Raw genomic sequence first — 14,686 nt, forward strand, 5'->3', positions numbered from 1 at the left:
CCCTAGCCACCAGCACACCTCTGCTCAAGCTCTCCTCCTTCAGTCCTTCTGCTCGGACGACTGAGCACTATTCTCTTCCTCGGCTCAGGGAGTCTCAGTTTCATTCTTTCTTTCTACGTTTTTTTCTGTTGACTGACTCCTCTCGGCAGCTGCTTAATGTTACTGTGCTGTATGTCAAAGCAACACATACTCATCTTCCCTGCTGTCTCTTTCTCAGCAAACAGAAAACGTGACGGATTCTTGGTCAGACAAAATTTGCATTTTAACCAGGCTTCTGGGCAATCAAATTTTCACCAGTCTGATTAATTAATTTATCATCTGACAATTTTTCTAATCATATTTTTCTGTCTATTTTTAAATACGAAACAGGCCATTTCCCCTCCTTGAACCTATGTTTACTTGAAGCTAATGACATGCCCTTCAGGCTTATCAGGTTAAACCAATGAACAAACAAGACTTCCTTCATCTGCAGGGCCATAGCAAAAATTATTTGGTAATTTAATACAATATAATAAAGATAATTTTTTTAATTGCATTTCAAGATTTTGCTGATGTCTCATTTTCCATTTTACCAGCTGCAGCAAAGACATGTACATGTCTGTTGAGCATAATCATAAATGTGCAGAAGTGGATATTAAGGCAGAGTTTCCCCCATTGTTCAGCACCAGCTCTACAGGGCTCCCATATCTGACAATTCTCTCTATTCAATAAGAAAAGTTCACCTTTACAATGGCAAGGATGGTGTTTAGGAGCAGTACTGACAAAAAGATTCACTGGGATGCAGTTATGCCCTCCCTATACTGTTCCAGAACCTGCTACCTGCTTGCAATATAGGTGCTTGCAGCAATAGAGCAGCTTCCTTCACTTCTTATTTACAGCAGCAAACCTCTGTGACCCAGTAATGTGTGAGGGAAGTTCTGCCCGAGACTTCTGTGGGCACCCAGTGGTGTAAGGAACCTTCAGCTACCCACTAACAGGGAAGAGCACATAGCAGGGAGAAGAACATAAAAGGGAAACTGAAAAGAGAAAGGAGATTGTTCAATTTTTAGAAAAGGTCATTTTCAGTGAAATATACTCATTATAGAATTTCAATTATCTCTAATAGTTGATAATGTGGTAGCAGGATGGTAGCTCATACTGAAAGCATTTAATTTCTTTGGTTTTAAAGGGCTAACTTTTCTCTTTGTAAATGTAAGTGATTAACATAGTTGAGAAAAAATCTTAGGGCAGCACAACTTAGCCTTCCGGTTGGTTTTTTCCTTACATCTTATTTTGCAAATTTGGCCACAGAAATGATTTTCAGTCTGTCAAGCATGGACAGGGTTTAATTAACTCATACAGATGCTTAAACAATTTTGTGGCTTCTATCTGCTTATCTCTAGATTAAATATTCATAAAGAGCTGCCTTTCATTTTCTTAGCTGATGTAGTTACTACAATTAAAATTATATGGTATGTCTCCAGCGATTTGTATTATGGGAGAATAAATACAATGGAAACTGCAGAGTCTAAACAGCTTAGCCACTGAGAAAAATACATAATGTATTTCTTAACCTTTCCAATATGCTGCAACTTTTTACAAGCAGAAAAGCATACCTTAGCCACATGAAACTGTATACACATACAGCTCCTCCTAGGTAATCTCCTGCCATGGACTAGAAGAATGGATTCACTAGCTTCTAGGTCCCTTCTCACATGTTTTATATTATTCTAATAAAAGATGAAAGCAATTTATTTTTCTATGTCTTCAAATACACTGAAATTGAATAAAATTGTGCCTTCTTCATATTAGCAATCTGCTAGTTTAAAACATAGCAGTCTCTGATGATGAACCAAGTATGAATGTATCTTTGATAGCATGTTTTCTATGGGTGTTTTTCTAGGGTATTTTCAAATACATTTCAGAACCTAGCCAGAAGAAAAGACTTTAGCTTTTGAACTTAAAATTTCTGGCTTGAACAAGATGATGCTTATTTTATTTAACTTGAGTAATACAGTAGTGAGATTACATCAGTTCAATTAAAGCATATTGTAGACAATGGTAGTTCTACCATACATTTCACTTATTGTTATATTAACTTGAACACCTTGGAAAAAGAGAGTTCTGTGAAAGGTAAATCTGACAACACTATTGTGAGCTGAGGAATTTCTGAGTTAGCTTAAAAGATGAAGAAGACATACAAACAGGTCTTATTTTGTCAACGGGCCAAATTAAGATTGAAAACACGCAGACAAATCTTTTCAAAGTCATCTGTAATCTGTACACGATAAATTGGCTCAAGGTCAGAGGCCAGACTGTGCTGCATTTCTCTGAGGCACCACAGAGGGCAGAGGTGCAAGAGGCATGGGTCAATTAGAAAGGACAGAAAAGAGGGAATGACACCTCATCCTATATTTGTAACTCCCCAATTCTGAGCTGCCTCAAGGCAAAATCCTCAGCAAGATCTGGTGTAGTGTATGGCAGCTTCCTCACTGCTGTCCTCAAGCTGTTTCGCAGGCCAGGGCTGCGGGAGTGTACCGCTCTAAACTCATCTTTACCTAACAAGAGGGAACAATGGCGCATATGCATGCTACTCCTTCATGGGGCAATCTTAATCCTTACTTTGGCCTCTGTATGTATCTGGAAAGGCTGTGCCAGGATTAGGTGTCTCCTCTTGTAGATCATAGTATGTAACTGCCTTTATTAAAGCAATTCACAAAGGAGGCCAGTTCATGGGAACTGATACCAAACATAGGTTGGTAGAGGCATGTATCTGAAATGAGGAGACACTATTGACTGACTGTGAATTATGGTGATAATGTGTATTTAGCTATGCTCCTCATCTAAAGTTCACAATTAGAAAACATTTCTCGGCTCTGTGGTACATTATGTTTGTTCAGAAAACTCAAACCTTTCACTTATTTATGAACACAGCTTTCACTGACTGTAAGGTAGAAATGTCTCTCTAAGGAAGAACAGACCCACACTGTTTTTCCTTGACACATTACTTAAATAAAGACACTTTATGTGGCAAGAATGTGACCCACCTTTTTAGTTTGATTCACATTTACCAAACTGCAACTTCAGAATACCTTTGCCATGAAGCTGAAGGATCTGGTTGTATTCTTTGGGCATTGCATGGAAGCCTGGTTTAGGCAGCTGGTTGTCATAATAGTGGTGGCTGATCGGCATCTTCTCTGTGGATTTTGAGAAAGGCCAGAAGCCATACAGCTTCACATTCTCACACAGCTCAAGAGCAGCACTAGTGATCATAAAACCAGACGACAACCGGTAGGCTTTCACACCTTTAGTTCTCCAGAACTGGGCAAGACTTTTCAGATAGGTGGGGTGAAAAAATATTGCCCTTTGTGTTGCTTTGAACTCTCGCAGAGTGTGATATACTTTAAAAGAAGTGGCTGTGTTGCTTCTGAAGGAAAATGCTGGCAATAAAAGGAAAGCATCTCCATAGACTGCAATGTTCTCCAGAAATTCTGTCTTCTTTTCATTTAGTTTGTTGTATCTGCAAAGTACAACATTTTAGGAAATGAGTGAATGGAATGTACTATGGATATAATTATTACCAAAACAGCACAACTGCACAACTGCACTTGCATATATGAGTTACGAACTCTGCTGCACCAGTTCAGTATGTCTACATTGCAAATTTATACCAATCTGGTAGATGTTGTCATATGTGCAGTTATGAAAATCTGGCTTTATTGTATAATAAGAACACACTTCATAGGACTGAACTGTCAACATGGGATCTACTCATGCAGATCAAATTCACTGCTAATGAGATCAGGACCTGTTTACAGAATCAATCGATTCAAGAAATTTCAAAGAGAATGCAAAAAAAAATTCATATTTATACTTTCTTTGTTTAAAAATACACGCACTATGATATGTAGCGCATGTATTTGTGAAATGTGTTTCTTCCATCAATAGGTATACAATAACCTCTCTTCAAAATCTGGGTGTCTGCCTGTGTGGAAATACAAGTGTGCATGTGAGCAGTCTTGGAGTGTTAAAGATTAGTGCTTGCTCAAGTTTTTCAGCGTCTTAGCTGCTTTTGATGTACTTTTAAAATAGATTAAAATATAAGCATGTCTATTCGTCTCCTTCAGCTACGAAGGGAACACATGGAGATCTGTAATGACTTAGAGAACTAACTTTGCAAATGAAGAGGATTTATCGTCAGATGCTTTGATTCCCCAACAACCAGCAAAGAGAATTATTTCTCACCATTGGATAATTCCGTGCTCCTAAATACCGAATAGTGAACTTCTGGAGTTATCCAAGAAGCAATACAAGGTACAAAGAGATCACTCAACTTGTCTCCTCTATAGAGCTGAGTTGTCTGAATCACCTGACACATGGTGCTTGCACGCCCTTTGGAATTCAAAGCACTGAGTCCTCTTTTGTAGGTAGTTGTCTATCAAAGCAGTGTATTTTCACATTTTAAGGGCTGCCAGAGCCCACTTTCCACAAATGGCTCCAGCAGAAACTGGAAAACTTGTCTTCATTTCTCTTCACAACTTGAATGGGTTCAAACCCTCTTCTCATGCAGCACTTGAAGACAGAGGTCAGCAGCCACTGCTATTTCCATCCCAAACCCTCACACAGGAGTTATCAGTTACCTCTGATAACTGGTATCAGTTACCTCTATCAGCTGTACAAACTGAACACATGCAAGGACTGATACATCCCTCCTCAGCCTGAAAGGCTATAAACTGACAGCTCCTGCTTCCCAGAAAAGTGCCATTACCACCAAACTTTGAAACAAAATGAATGAGACTCAGCCCCTCCTGTTGACCCTAGGCCCCTGCACATGCAAGAATCACATAGCCAAAACAAGCAAGAAAGTCCTGAGCCTACATCTAGGAAGAGTGGCTGAAGGGTGAACTTCTGGCCTCTACTCCAAGAATTTTCTCTATGTCTCCTCAGTATAAAGTACATAAAGAGCATTCAGGACAGAATTCGGACCTCTGTTCTTCCTTAGCTAGAAGTGTGAACAACTCAACCTCATCTTGTTTTCCTTTCCAGCTCTGCCACTGTAAGGTGCAGTGTAGCCCAGCTCCACCAGGACACATAAGAACTGTGCTTCCTTCCTCCAAGAGAATTCACCTACATTGTACACCCTGACAGACACAGTTCAAAAGCTGATTAACCTTAACAATAACATCAGACCAACTCAGTACCCAAACACAGAATTAGAAATTAAAGTGAATAAAGTCAGAATAGGTCTTCTGAGAAAAGAAACAAACTTAGTTCTGCTAAATGGTGCAAAGTTGCTTCCTGCTCCTCCTTCAAAAGCATTTGCAGGCTTCTCTGAATATTTAAATAATTAACTTTTTAAAATCCTCTCATAATCTCATTTCATCCTCACACAGGTTTAGCTCCTATTTCCTTCAGTGAACTCCTATTAACCCTGCCGTGGTTTAATTTAGCTAAAAAATTAGTGCAGCTATGGCAGAATACTTTGATCAAGCCCACACAAATTGTGCATCAGGTCAGTAGTCACCAACCAATGATGCTGAATCACCAGACAAAGTTTTCCTTCCTCATATCCTAGTGCAGTCCTGCTAACACCAATGAGCTAAATCTATTTTTGGAGAAGCAATAATTCATCTTCATTTAAGTCAAGAAGGGCTGGGTAAGCATCAAGGTAGTTAGTACTCACTGCAAAAAAACAAGTTCTATCCTTGAATCAATGACAAATGACTGTTAGTCATTTCTATGCTCACGGTACTTTTTCCTTCTTCCTTTAAAGGAAAAAAAAAAGCTTTGCCTGATGTTGTCTCTTTGACAAATACAGATATGACAGACAATAAGATACAGTAAGATTTGTAAGCAGTAAATAACATGCCACAGCAGTCCTTTTCATAGATAAGCTGCAGTTCCAGACTGCTGAAGATGCCAGATTAGTCAGCCTGGCCTTATTAGATTTTCTTTTCATCAAGAAGGTGAAAAAAAAAACTTAGCTGAGAAAAAAGTGTGTGAGCAGCTTTCATATGGATTAAGAAAATGGATTACAGAAATTGTGCCTCCATTCAGGAAATAGCCTTCATCAGAATAGCCTTTAAGCACACTACCTAAGAACATGTGCTTATAGTCCTACTGATAGAGTCGGACACACATTTCCAAGATTTCCTGATTTATGACTACAATTCCTTTCTTATGCTGGGGGTCATAGAGGAGGAAAGAAGAGGCTTGGGCTTGCAATCATAGATTTTACTCTGTCATAAATTGTGGACTGATGCCAACCGAGGCACTTGCTAATCTGGGTATTGCTGACTCCTTTCTGCTACAAAAAAGGCCAGGTTTAGCAGATTTCCATTTAGACTGCTACATATTTTACATGGGAACTACGGCTTAATGAAGTAATCCGCATGCACTGCTCTCTATGCTAGTATCCCAATGGATTGCCAACAAAATCTAAATCATGTCAAACAATTATACAACACTGCACAGAAACAGATTTGCAGTAGTACTTACTTCTGAGCAATGATACTTGGATTAACAGTCACAAGGTTTGTTTTATTGCCAACATCTTTGCTAATGCTTCCCATGGTTGGAGGGAGGTTACACCTGCAATTGAGAAACATTACTTAAATAGATGCGCACCAGAAATGCTTTACAGTTATTATTTGCAAATTCCTTTCTTGTGCAATGACACTTTCACATCAGCTCCCAGGGATCTCTAAGCACTTTACAAATATTAAATAAGGCTTACAGCACTTCTAGTAAAAATATTTAATCTACTGTACAGATGGTTAAAATAGGGCACAGAGAGCTCATTTCCATAAATCATCTCACAAATCAGAAGCAAAGTTAAAATCCCAGAAGGAGACAGTCTATGAGTGCCCTATGTTCGCTGCTAGGAAATAGTGCCCCTCTTGCCTAAACAATGCATTTCTTCTGAAAGTCTTCTATTATTTTCTTTTTAAAAACAGTCTGATTGATACCAGTCCCTCAGCTTGCACAGCACTGTTGACAGCTGTTCCATGAGACGACAGCATAACTTGCCCAATTGCAGAAACAGTGGTTTCTGTAACAGGCAGAGAAAGCATTTTTTTTAAAGTCAGTCACTTAGTAAGTTTAGCATCTTAGTATGCAGATTTCTCATTTTTATTAAGACAGTTATCTAACTGGAAAGACTTTTTTTTTTTTTAATTTGAAAAGCCCAAATATTAGTCAAAAGCAGGAAAGGAAACAAAATCCAGCAGACTGTGATTGGACATCACTGCGAGACGAATCTTCACTTCGTTACTCTGTTCCCTTGTGGAACTACAAAGTGTGAGTCATGCACTGAGAGAGTGGGCCAAATTACGCCCTGAGAATGCCTGGTTTTCTCCACAATCTATGCAGGGAGCTGAAAAAACTACTTAAATTAGATGCTTAATTTTTTAGATGCCTAACAGAAGGTGAGACAAGTACCGGGGCAGTTAAGTAACTGCATTAGTAAGCCAACCTAAGGCTAAGTAAACCCTCTGTTGAACTAGAGGTAAAGGTAAACATGTGACATTTAATACAAGGGTTTTTTATTTCAGTTTCAGGGCTTGCTTTATTCTCTTCTCCTGATAAAAAAAAAAAAAAAGAGAAGAAAAAAAGTTCCCTCTCCTAAAGGATGAATTCTGTTAAATGAACAGAAATTTCAGGTTCTCTGGTAATCACATTTCACATCACTGGCAAGCTATCTTTGCAATCTTAGATCATGCATGTATCCATATAGTCTTCTCTCAGGAAGCAGCCTTCTGAACTCTACAAAGCAGAAGGACTGTCCTTAGGGAGGCAGAAATAAGGAACTGTCAAGATCCTTCCTCATTGCTACAAACTGGCATTGGCATGCTTCCAAGCCTGTCAAGTTTTTAGAAACATTTGACACCCTTCAGTAAGATGAAGCAGCTCTTACCTAAACACAAAGTCAGAACGATCGATTTCAGCTCCACAGCTGGAATTTTTCAGAATGCCTCCATTTCCAACCACAGCACAGGTCTTGAAGGGATAGACTGAAAGAGGAGAGGACTGCAAACAAAGAAAAAGACACAGCCAACAACTTATAAATCTTTTCATTGTTTCTTCACATCTTTAGTCATTCGTCCTCGCAGGTTTAATCTGGTAAATCCCAGTGAAAGCATTCACCATTTAGCAGATAGGGTTGCCGGGCTTCAGCAGCCAAGAGCCAAAAAGAGGCACCAACAGACTGAGAACTGCTACTTCTGTCGTCAGTATTTTGAGGGAATAACATTGAATTGTTAGAACTGGATTAATAAATTTTAAATACACGTAACACAAAAATTATCTAGTAGTGGACTGAATCCTTGACAAGCTAAGGAACTAACTTGTACCGAAGATAGTTTGAATTTACCCATTTTCCGTTGCGCTGTAACAGACTAGGGGTTGTCACATAGTCATTGACTTTGTCAGCTAATAGAAGGTAACTTTGTAAATGCTCATTACTTTGTCATCACACAATTACAGTTGATGTAAAATAATTTAGGGGAATCTGAAGATGCTGTAAAGGATAATCATGTGCCCTGGCTTAACTCATGGTGAATGTGATGGCTAACTGAAGACGTTACTGTTTCTGGCTGTTCACCCTCTCTACTCCTTGTTAGAGGTTGCTGTCTTGCAGTGGAGAAGCTGAATGGGAGCTAAGTGCATCCACTTGTGAACCAGCACAGATCACAACCTAGCAAATAAATGTAAATTCTTGGCTATTTCAGTTGACATTAATATAGTTGGCTGTTGTCCTAGGGTCTCAGAAACATCTCCTACATCTTGTTCAGCCTCTCCTGCTGTGGGAGCACTGACATTCAACAGAGGGGCCAACAGCTGGGCTACTTTGACTGCAGAAACCAAACCCACTTGTAAAATTGAGTCAAAACCTGCTTACACAAAGTATTATCCTTCCTCATTCTCTCATTACCTTGCCCAAAGAGAAGCAGGAAGAAACACTGTATGAAAGGGCAAAAAGTGTGGTGAAAGTGGCAAACATCATGTTGCCTGGCAATATATTACAAAACTACATGTTCAAATATTTTGTTCAATTCTGAAAAGACAGTAGGAGATCACAAAGGCCAGACAACTCTGTCTAGCTTAGCAAGTATATATGCACATAAAACATACTACTTTCGTCTTTCATTCATTTTAAATTTGGAACTACTGTTACTTCTATTGCAATGAAGTTTTTAGTGATTCACAGCAGCATTAGAAAGGACTAGACGCATAGTAGCTGGGATCTCAGAAATCAAGAATGCCAGACATGGTAAGAGGGCTCCCATGTGCTCTTACTTTTGAGAAATTAAGCACATTTCTGTGCCCCTCTTTGTCTAGTCTCCAGAGGTTGTATGTCTATTGTAAGTCCTGAGCTACAAAATCTGATTCCTTCACTCAACTTGTGTTTCTGGTTGCACAGGCTCCACTCCAGTGGGCAACAAAGCTGGTGAAGGAACATCCTATGAGGAGCGGGAAAGGACTTGGGCTTGTCTAGTTTCGAGAAAAGGAGGCTGAGGGGCAACCTCATTGCTCTCTACAGCTTCCTGAGGTGGGGAAGTAGAAAGGGAGGTGTTGAGCTCTTCTCCCTGGTATCCAGCGATAGGACACATGGGAATGGTTCAAAGCTGCGCCAGGGGAGGTTCAGACTGGACATTAGGAAGCATTTCTTTACTGAGAAAGTGGTCAAACACTGGAACAGGCTTCCTAGAGAGGTGGTCGATGCCCCAGGCCTGTCAGTGTTTGAGGCATTTGGACAACGCCCTTAATACCATGCTTTAACTTTTGGTCAGCCCTGAATTGGTCAGGCAGTTGGACTAGATGATTGCTCTAAGTCCCTTCCAACTGAAATATTCTATTCTGTTCTGTTCTATTCTGTTCTGTTCTATTCTATTCTATTCTATTCTATTCTATTCTATTCTATTCTACTCTACTCTACTCTACTCTACTCTACTCTACTCTATTCAGTTTTGGGTTCACCACCAAAACAGCTTTCATAAGTTATATGCCCAAGCCTGCATTGCAAATGGCATGGGAATAAAGGAATATGAAATGTTGTTCCAGACTGAAATGCCTTTCAAAATGGAAATGAGAAAAGCAAGGCAAACGTTCTCAGATGATTCACTTGTGAATTCAGGTGGCTGCCAAGCCAGGCTGCAACTTGTGTTCTGTAGCAACTCTACCTACAACCTGGTCTATGATATCCTGTTCATGCCTCCACCACTGCAGAGGAAGGTTAAAAAAAAGTCTTACAAGGTGAATGAAGAAGTGTGTACAGGGGTGAAGGGTCTCTTCCAGAGGAATCAAATAAAGCAGCTCTATCACTAACCCAAAATATATATGATACTGCAATTATAATAACAGGTAAAGATACAGTTCTTACCACAGGCAGCATCTTGAAAATGTCCTCTGTAATGAGGATGGTCTTTTTACTGTCCACTTCGTAACTCATGTTACTTCCCAGTGGGGTGTTGTTTTGAGAAGCAATAAAATTGTGAACTGCATCACAGCAGGAACCTAACTCTGATCTGCAAAAAACCCAAACAAAACATGCTCAAAGACTGGCAAATAAGTAGAAGAGTGGTGGTAGAGAACTAGATGAATGAAAACCAGTTCTAATTAACTAAGCAAGAAACAGCTGTATGAACCCCCTATTGAGGGTGAACCCTTATATGAACCCTCATTTCCCTTGACTTGCTTTGTAGACCAAGTCTGTTTTCACAGCAAATGTTCAGAAACGAAGAACTCCTTTTGTTATCCTGTTTTTCTCTCTTGGCCTCCCTTTCCCATCCAGAAAAAGTTGTAATCAACCTTCTCCTTATTATTAATTGCTAAGATTATTATAGAAACACTGACAGACTTCAGTCCCCAAAGAACTAACAATGTGATTTAAATCAACATAGATTGAGTGATTGTAAGAAACTAGAAGGCTGAAGAAAGAATGAATCAAGGAAATGAAAGGAATGATGATGGGAAGTACTGGCTATAGTAGTCAGTGAACAGCTAGATGGTTGCAAGCCAATTAATTAATAATTCATTTCTGCAACTGTTCAGCACAGTTTTTCTGTGCATAGTATCACAGATGTTAAATAAATTACATCACAACTTGCAAATAAAGAAGACTGATATCTTTGTGGTAGAGACAGATAGCCTAGCTGCTCCCCAAAACACTTAGCAGAAGTCCTTAAATAGATAAGAGTGCAAGGGATTCACTTAAACTTTATGTTGAAGTGCAGGCTATCACCCATCTTACAATTCCTGTTACCTCCAAACTTATAAAAATATGATGTGTGTAAACATCCTGTATTATTAACAGTGAAATGCAATGAAAAGCCCCATCAAACCTGAAACACTAGAATTCATTTTGTTTTAGGGAACGATGTTCTCTCTGCTGCCACTGGATCTGATTTTCAGACTGTAAGGCTGAAATATTCATGGCCAGCCATTATCTACCAATTGGTAGGACATAGCTATGTCATTAGGTGAGATACTAAGAGAACTACTAACCATTTAGAGAATAAAGTTCATTGATAACAGAATTGCTTGGAATTTTGAAGAAGATAACAGAGCAGGGAAAAAATAGTAATTCCTGTCCTAACACTGAAGGTTAATTGCAAAGATAAAAATAAATATATTTACAGTTACAGCCAGAAGAACAGCAAAGTTTTATTTCATACTTTTTCAGTGAGTATGGTAAACCAAACCATTGGAACTAGGTAAAGAATACAGGCCAAATTCTGTTTGAAAGTGAGCTGACTTTAATCAGGCAAGACAGGTAAGAGAAGTTGCTTCATTTGACTTTATCAACAATGTACACAGAACAAATATTCTAATAGTAATATAAGTTTATTTATGATGGAGATGAAGCATAGTCTAGTATATGGAAGAACCCAAGGACTGTGTTTCCTGGAAGACAGGGAGGAGAATGAACAGGTCTGGGCTAACTCCCAATCTCATTTCTCTTGAAATAATGGTCAAAATGGGGGGAAAAAAGGTTGGGAAGGTTGGTGTGATTCATACATAAAATACCAAAGGGAAGAGTACCATTACAATTGTCAGATGGCTCAGTGGTATATATTAACCTGTTTTGAATACTGAGCTGTGACACACCTCAAAGACAAAGTTTCCAGATGTGTGAGGAACACTGGGAGTGACTGAACGCTGCGATGGCACAGATCTGAAATAATCATACTAGGAGAGTTACCAGGAAATGTTAATGGCAAATAATACTCCTGAGGGAGGACACAGTAGGGTTCAGATTTCTACAAAACATACTGAGTTCCACTCCCTGAGCACACTGATTCCCGCTGCCTTGCTTGAAGCCTTACGGGGCAGGAAGGACTGCGGTCAATGAAAACCACGAGGTACAAGGGTCGGGATGGAACTGAGACTATGCTTTTGTGGGTCAGGAGGTGTGCACGTGGTGAAAACAATTACTCTGGGCATATAGTGTCCCACTTTAAACATACGGAAAAATACAAATGGAGCAACGAGGCAGGAGAGTCAAATGATTAGGTCTGGGAACACTGGATGTTATTGTCCCACTCTTGACTACAGTCCACTTGCTTTTCTTTCTTGCACACTTTTTCCTATAACCAGCTCTTTCTAACCTTAATATGTACTGCAGTAATAAGAGGATTCAGGTGTCATTGTCAGGCCCTGAGGGTACCACCAAGCCCACTACCCCTGCCCAGACTCCCTGGGACCACCCACACCCTGCCCACAGCCTAGGACCCCATGTCAGCCTCCTGGGACCACCAGTCCCTGCCCCAGTGACACTGCAGCAGGGCCAGTCTCCAGCTGTGCCCATCCCGTCCCCAGGGAGGTGGCCATGCCCAGGGCCAGGGCTGCCCTGCTCCCGGCTCTGGGTGGGACAGGCCCAGCTGCCAGTCCCTCACTGCTCCTTGACAATCACATGGAGATGAGGAATCACAAAAACCATAATTTTGACTTCCTTGAATGTTTTCTTAAAGCTAAATGAAGCAGGGCTAAGTATTATCTGTGTCAACCACAGGACATTCAGAGAAGGAATAATGCCAGAATATTCTTGCCTAGCTTTAGTAGAACAGCTGTTTTGTTTGTGATGGCTACCAGAACCTGAAAAAGCAAACTGATGATAGATAACATTTATTAATACAGATGATGTGTTTTTGATTTTTATTACTCATTCCACAAGAACGAGTGCTTCAATAAAAGCAGAAACAGTCTGGAAGAAAAACAGATATCAGAATTAATAAGAAAGTAATAGTTTAATGTTATGGATCCACTGAGGAAGTAAACCAGAGCCGAGCTAGTTCAGAAATGCAGCGAGAACACAAGAATACAGATTGATTAATGATGTATACCCTTATGTTATCTGAGAGCATATATGCTAAAAATTTGGAGGTAACAATAGAAACCTCTTAATTAGATCAAATCATGACACAGAATCCCACTGTGCCCAAGCATCCATGTACGGAGCTCCAGTGGGAACACGTGTAATCTGCAGACAGCAACACCCACTGGCAATATATTTAGCAATCTATTCATATAGGATTTTGTACAAGCTGTGACACATGGTACCTCTACAACTGACAGCAAACAATGAGGAAAGGGTAGAGACAGGTCAGCTCAAGCAATCTATTACTGCAACTGTCATCATAGTATTAATGTCATATGTGGTCTCTGTCATGAGGTAATGACACCCTAAAAAGCATGTACTTCATATCATTATGACATGCATCGTACAAGTCAATTCTTTTAACAGGTGCTATATGTAAGGTGTTGTAAAGCCAAGACAACATTTTAACTTCTGTATCATTCTATCTGGGGAGAGAGAAATTGTTAAAAGCTAACATACAAATCAATTCCTAACCAATGGCAGGTTAAGAGACAAGGGTCAGAATCTTAACAGCACCAAACAGTACTACCTTAAAGACAAACTCTGCATTTTCTTTGGAAGGACAGAAAGTGATCCCTGTTGTCCTGACCAGGAGAAAATGCTGAGATATGGGGGCAGCTCTTGGAAGATGGGATGTTGCTATACAGGCTGAGCATCCACCTCAGATATGTATAAGAATATGGATGTAGCTTACGGTAAGAAGGTTTAAGTTCCAGCTGTTAATGGGGCTGATAGATTTGGGGGTTGTGCTAGAACGAAGTGTTTTTATGATCCAGTCATGACATTAGAAGTCCAGAGTGAAGGAAGCTGGAGTCAAAGTACACAAGTTTTGTAGGGCCCTAGGTTTGGAAAATATCTCCTCTAGAGTACAGGTTTCTTATTTGGAGGAAGCCTTCTCTCCAACATTTCTCCTGCAAACAGCTGGAAGTGCAGTGAGACCTCACAGGTATTTTTAGATCCTGAGGTGTATCATCAACCACAGATATTTCTTATGCCAAAATAAGCAAAAAGGGACTTGACTGCATTATCTGGAAATTTCACTTGTAACAAGCAAAGAACAAAATCAGTACCTGCAAAAAGACTACACCATTCAGACTGGTAATACATACCTCATAAAACTGAGTAAGTACCATCATGAAAGTCTGAATCCACCCAAGAGTACAGAGGGAGCTGGCGGAGGAGCTTGCCAAGCCACTCTCCATCATTTATCAGCAGTCCTGGTTAACAGGGGAGGTCCCAGAAGACTGGAGGCTTGCCAATGTGACGCCCATCTACAAGAAGGGCCAGAAAGAGAATCGAGGGAACTACAGGCCTGTCAGCCTGACCTCT

General features: G+C 40.0%; 1 protein-coding gene across 1 annotated transcript in view; it reads right to left on the reverse strand.

The window, feature by feature from the left end:
* The window catches only part of ST8SIA6 (ST8 alpha-N-acetyl-neuraminide alpha-2,8-sialyltransferase 6), a gene marked incomplete at its 5' end in the record, with an annotated part of 40,835 nt that overhangs the window by 1,599 nt on the left and 24,550 nt on the right, over positions 1–14,686 (reverse strand). The window contains 4 exons of the mRNA XM_010284523.1: positions 3,027–3,499; positions 6,478–6,570; positions 7,895–8,007; positions 10,361–10,505. Of these exons, the coding sequence (XP_010282825.1) occupies positions 3,031–3,499; positions 6,478–6,570; positions 7,895–8,007; positions 10,361–10,505 (820 nt within the window). The remainder of the gene's footprint in view (positions 1–3,026; positions 3,500–6,477; positions 6,571–7,894; positions 8,008–10,360; positions 10,506–14,686) is intronic.

The sequence above is a fragment of the Phaethon lepturus genome, unplaced genomic scaffold, assembly GCF_000687285.1.
Source record: "Phaethon lepturus isolate BGI_N335 unplaced genomic scaffold, ASM68728v1 scaffold13883, whole genome shotgun sequence".
Taxonomy (NCBI): Eukaryota; Metazoa; Chordata; class Aves; order Phaethontiformes; family Phaethontidae; genus Phaethon; species Phaethon lepturus.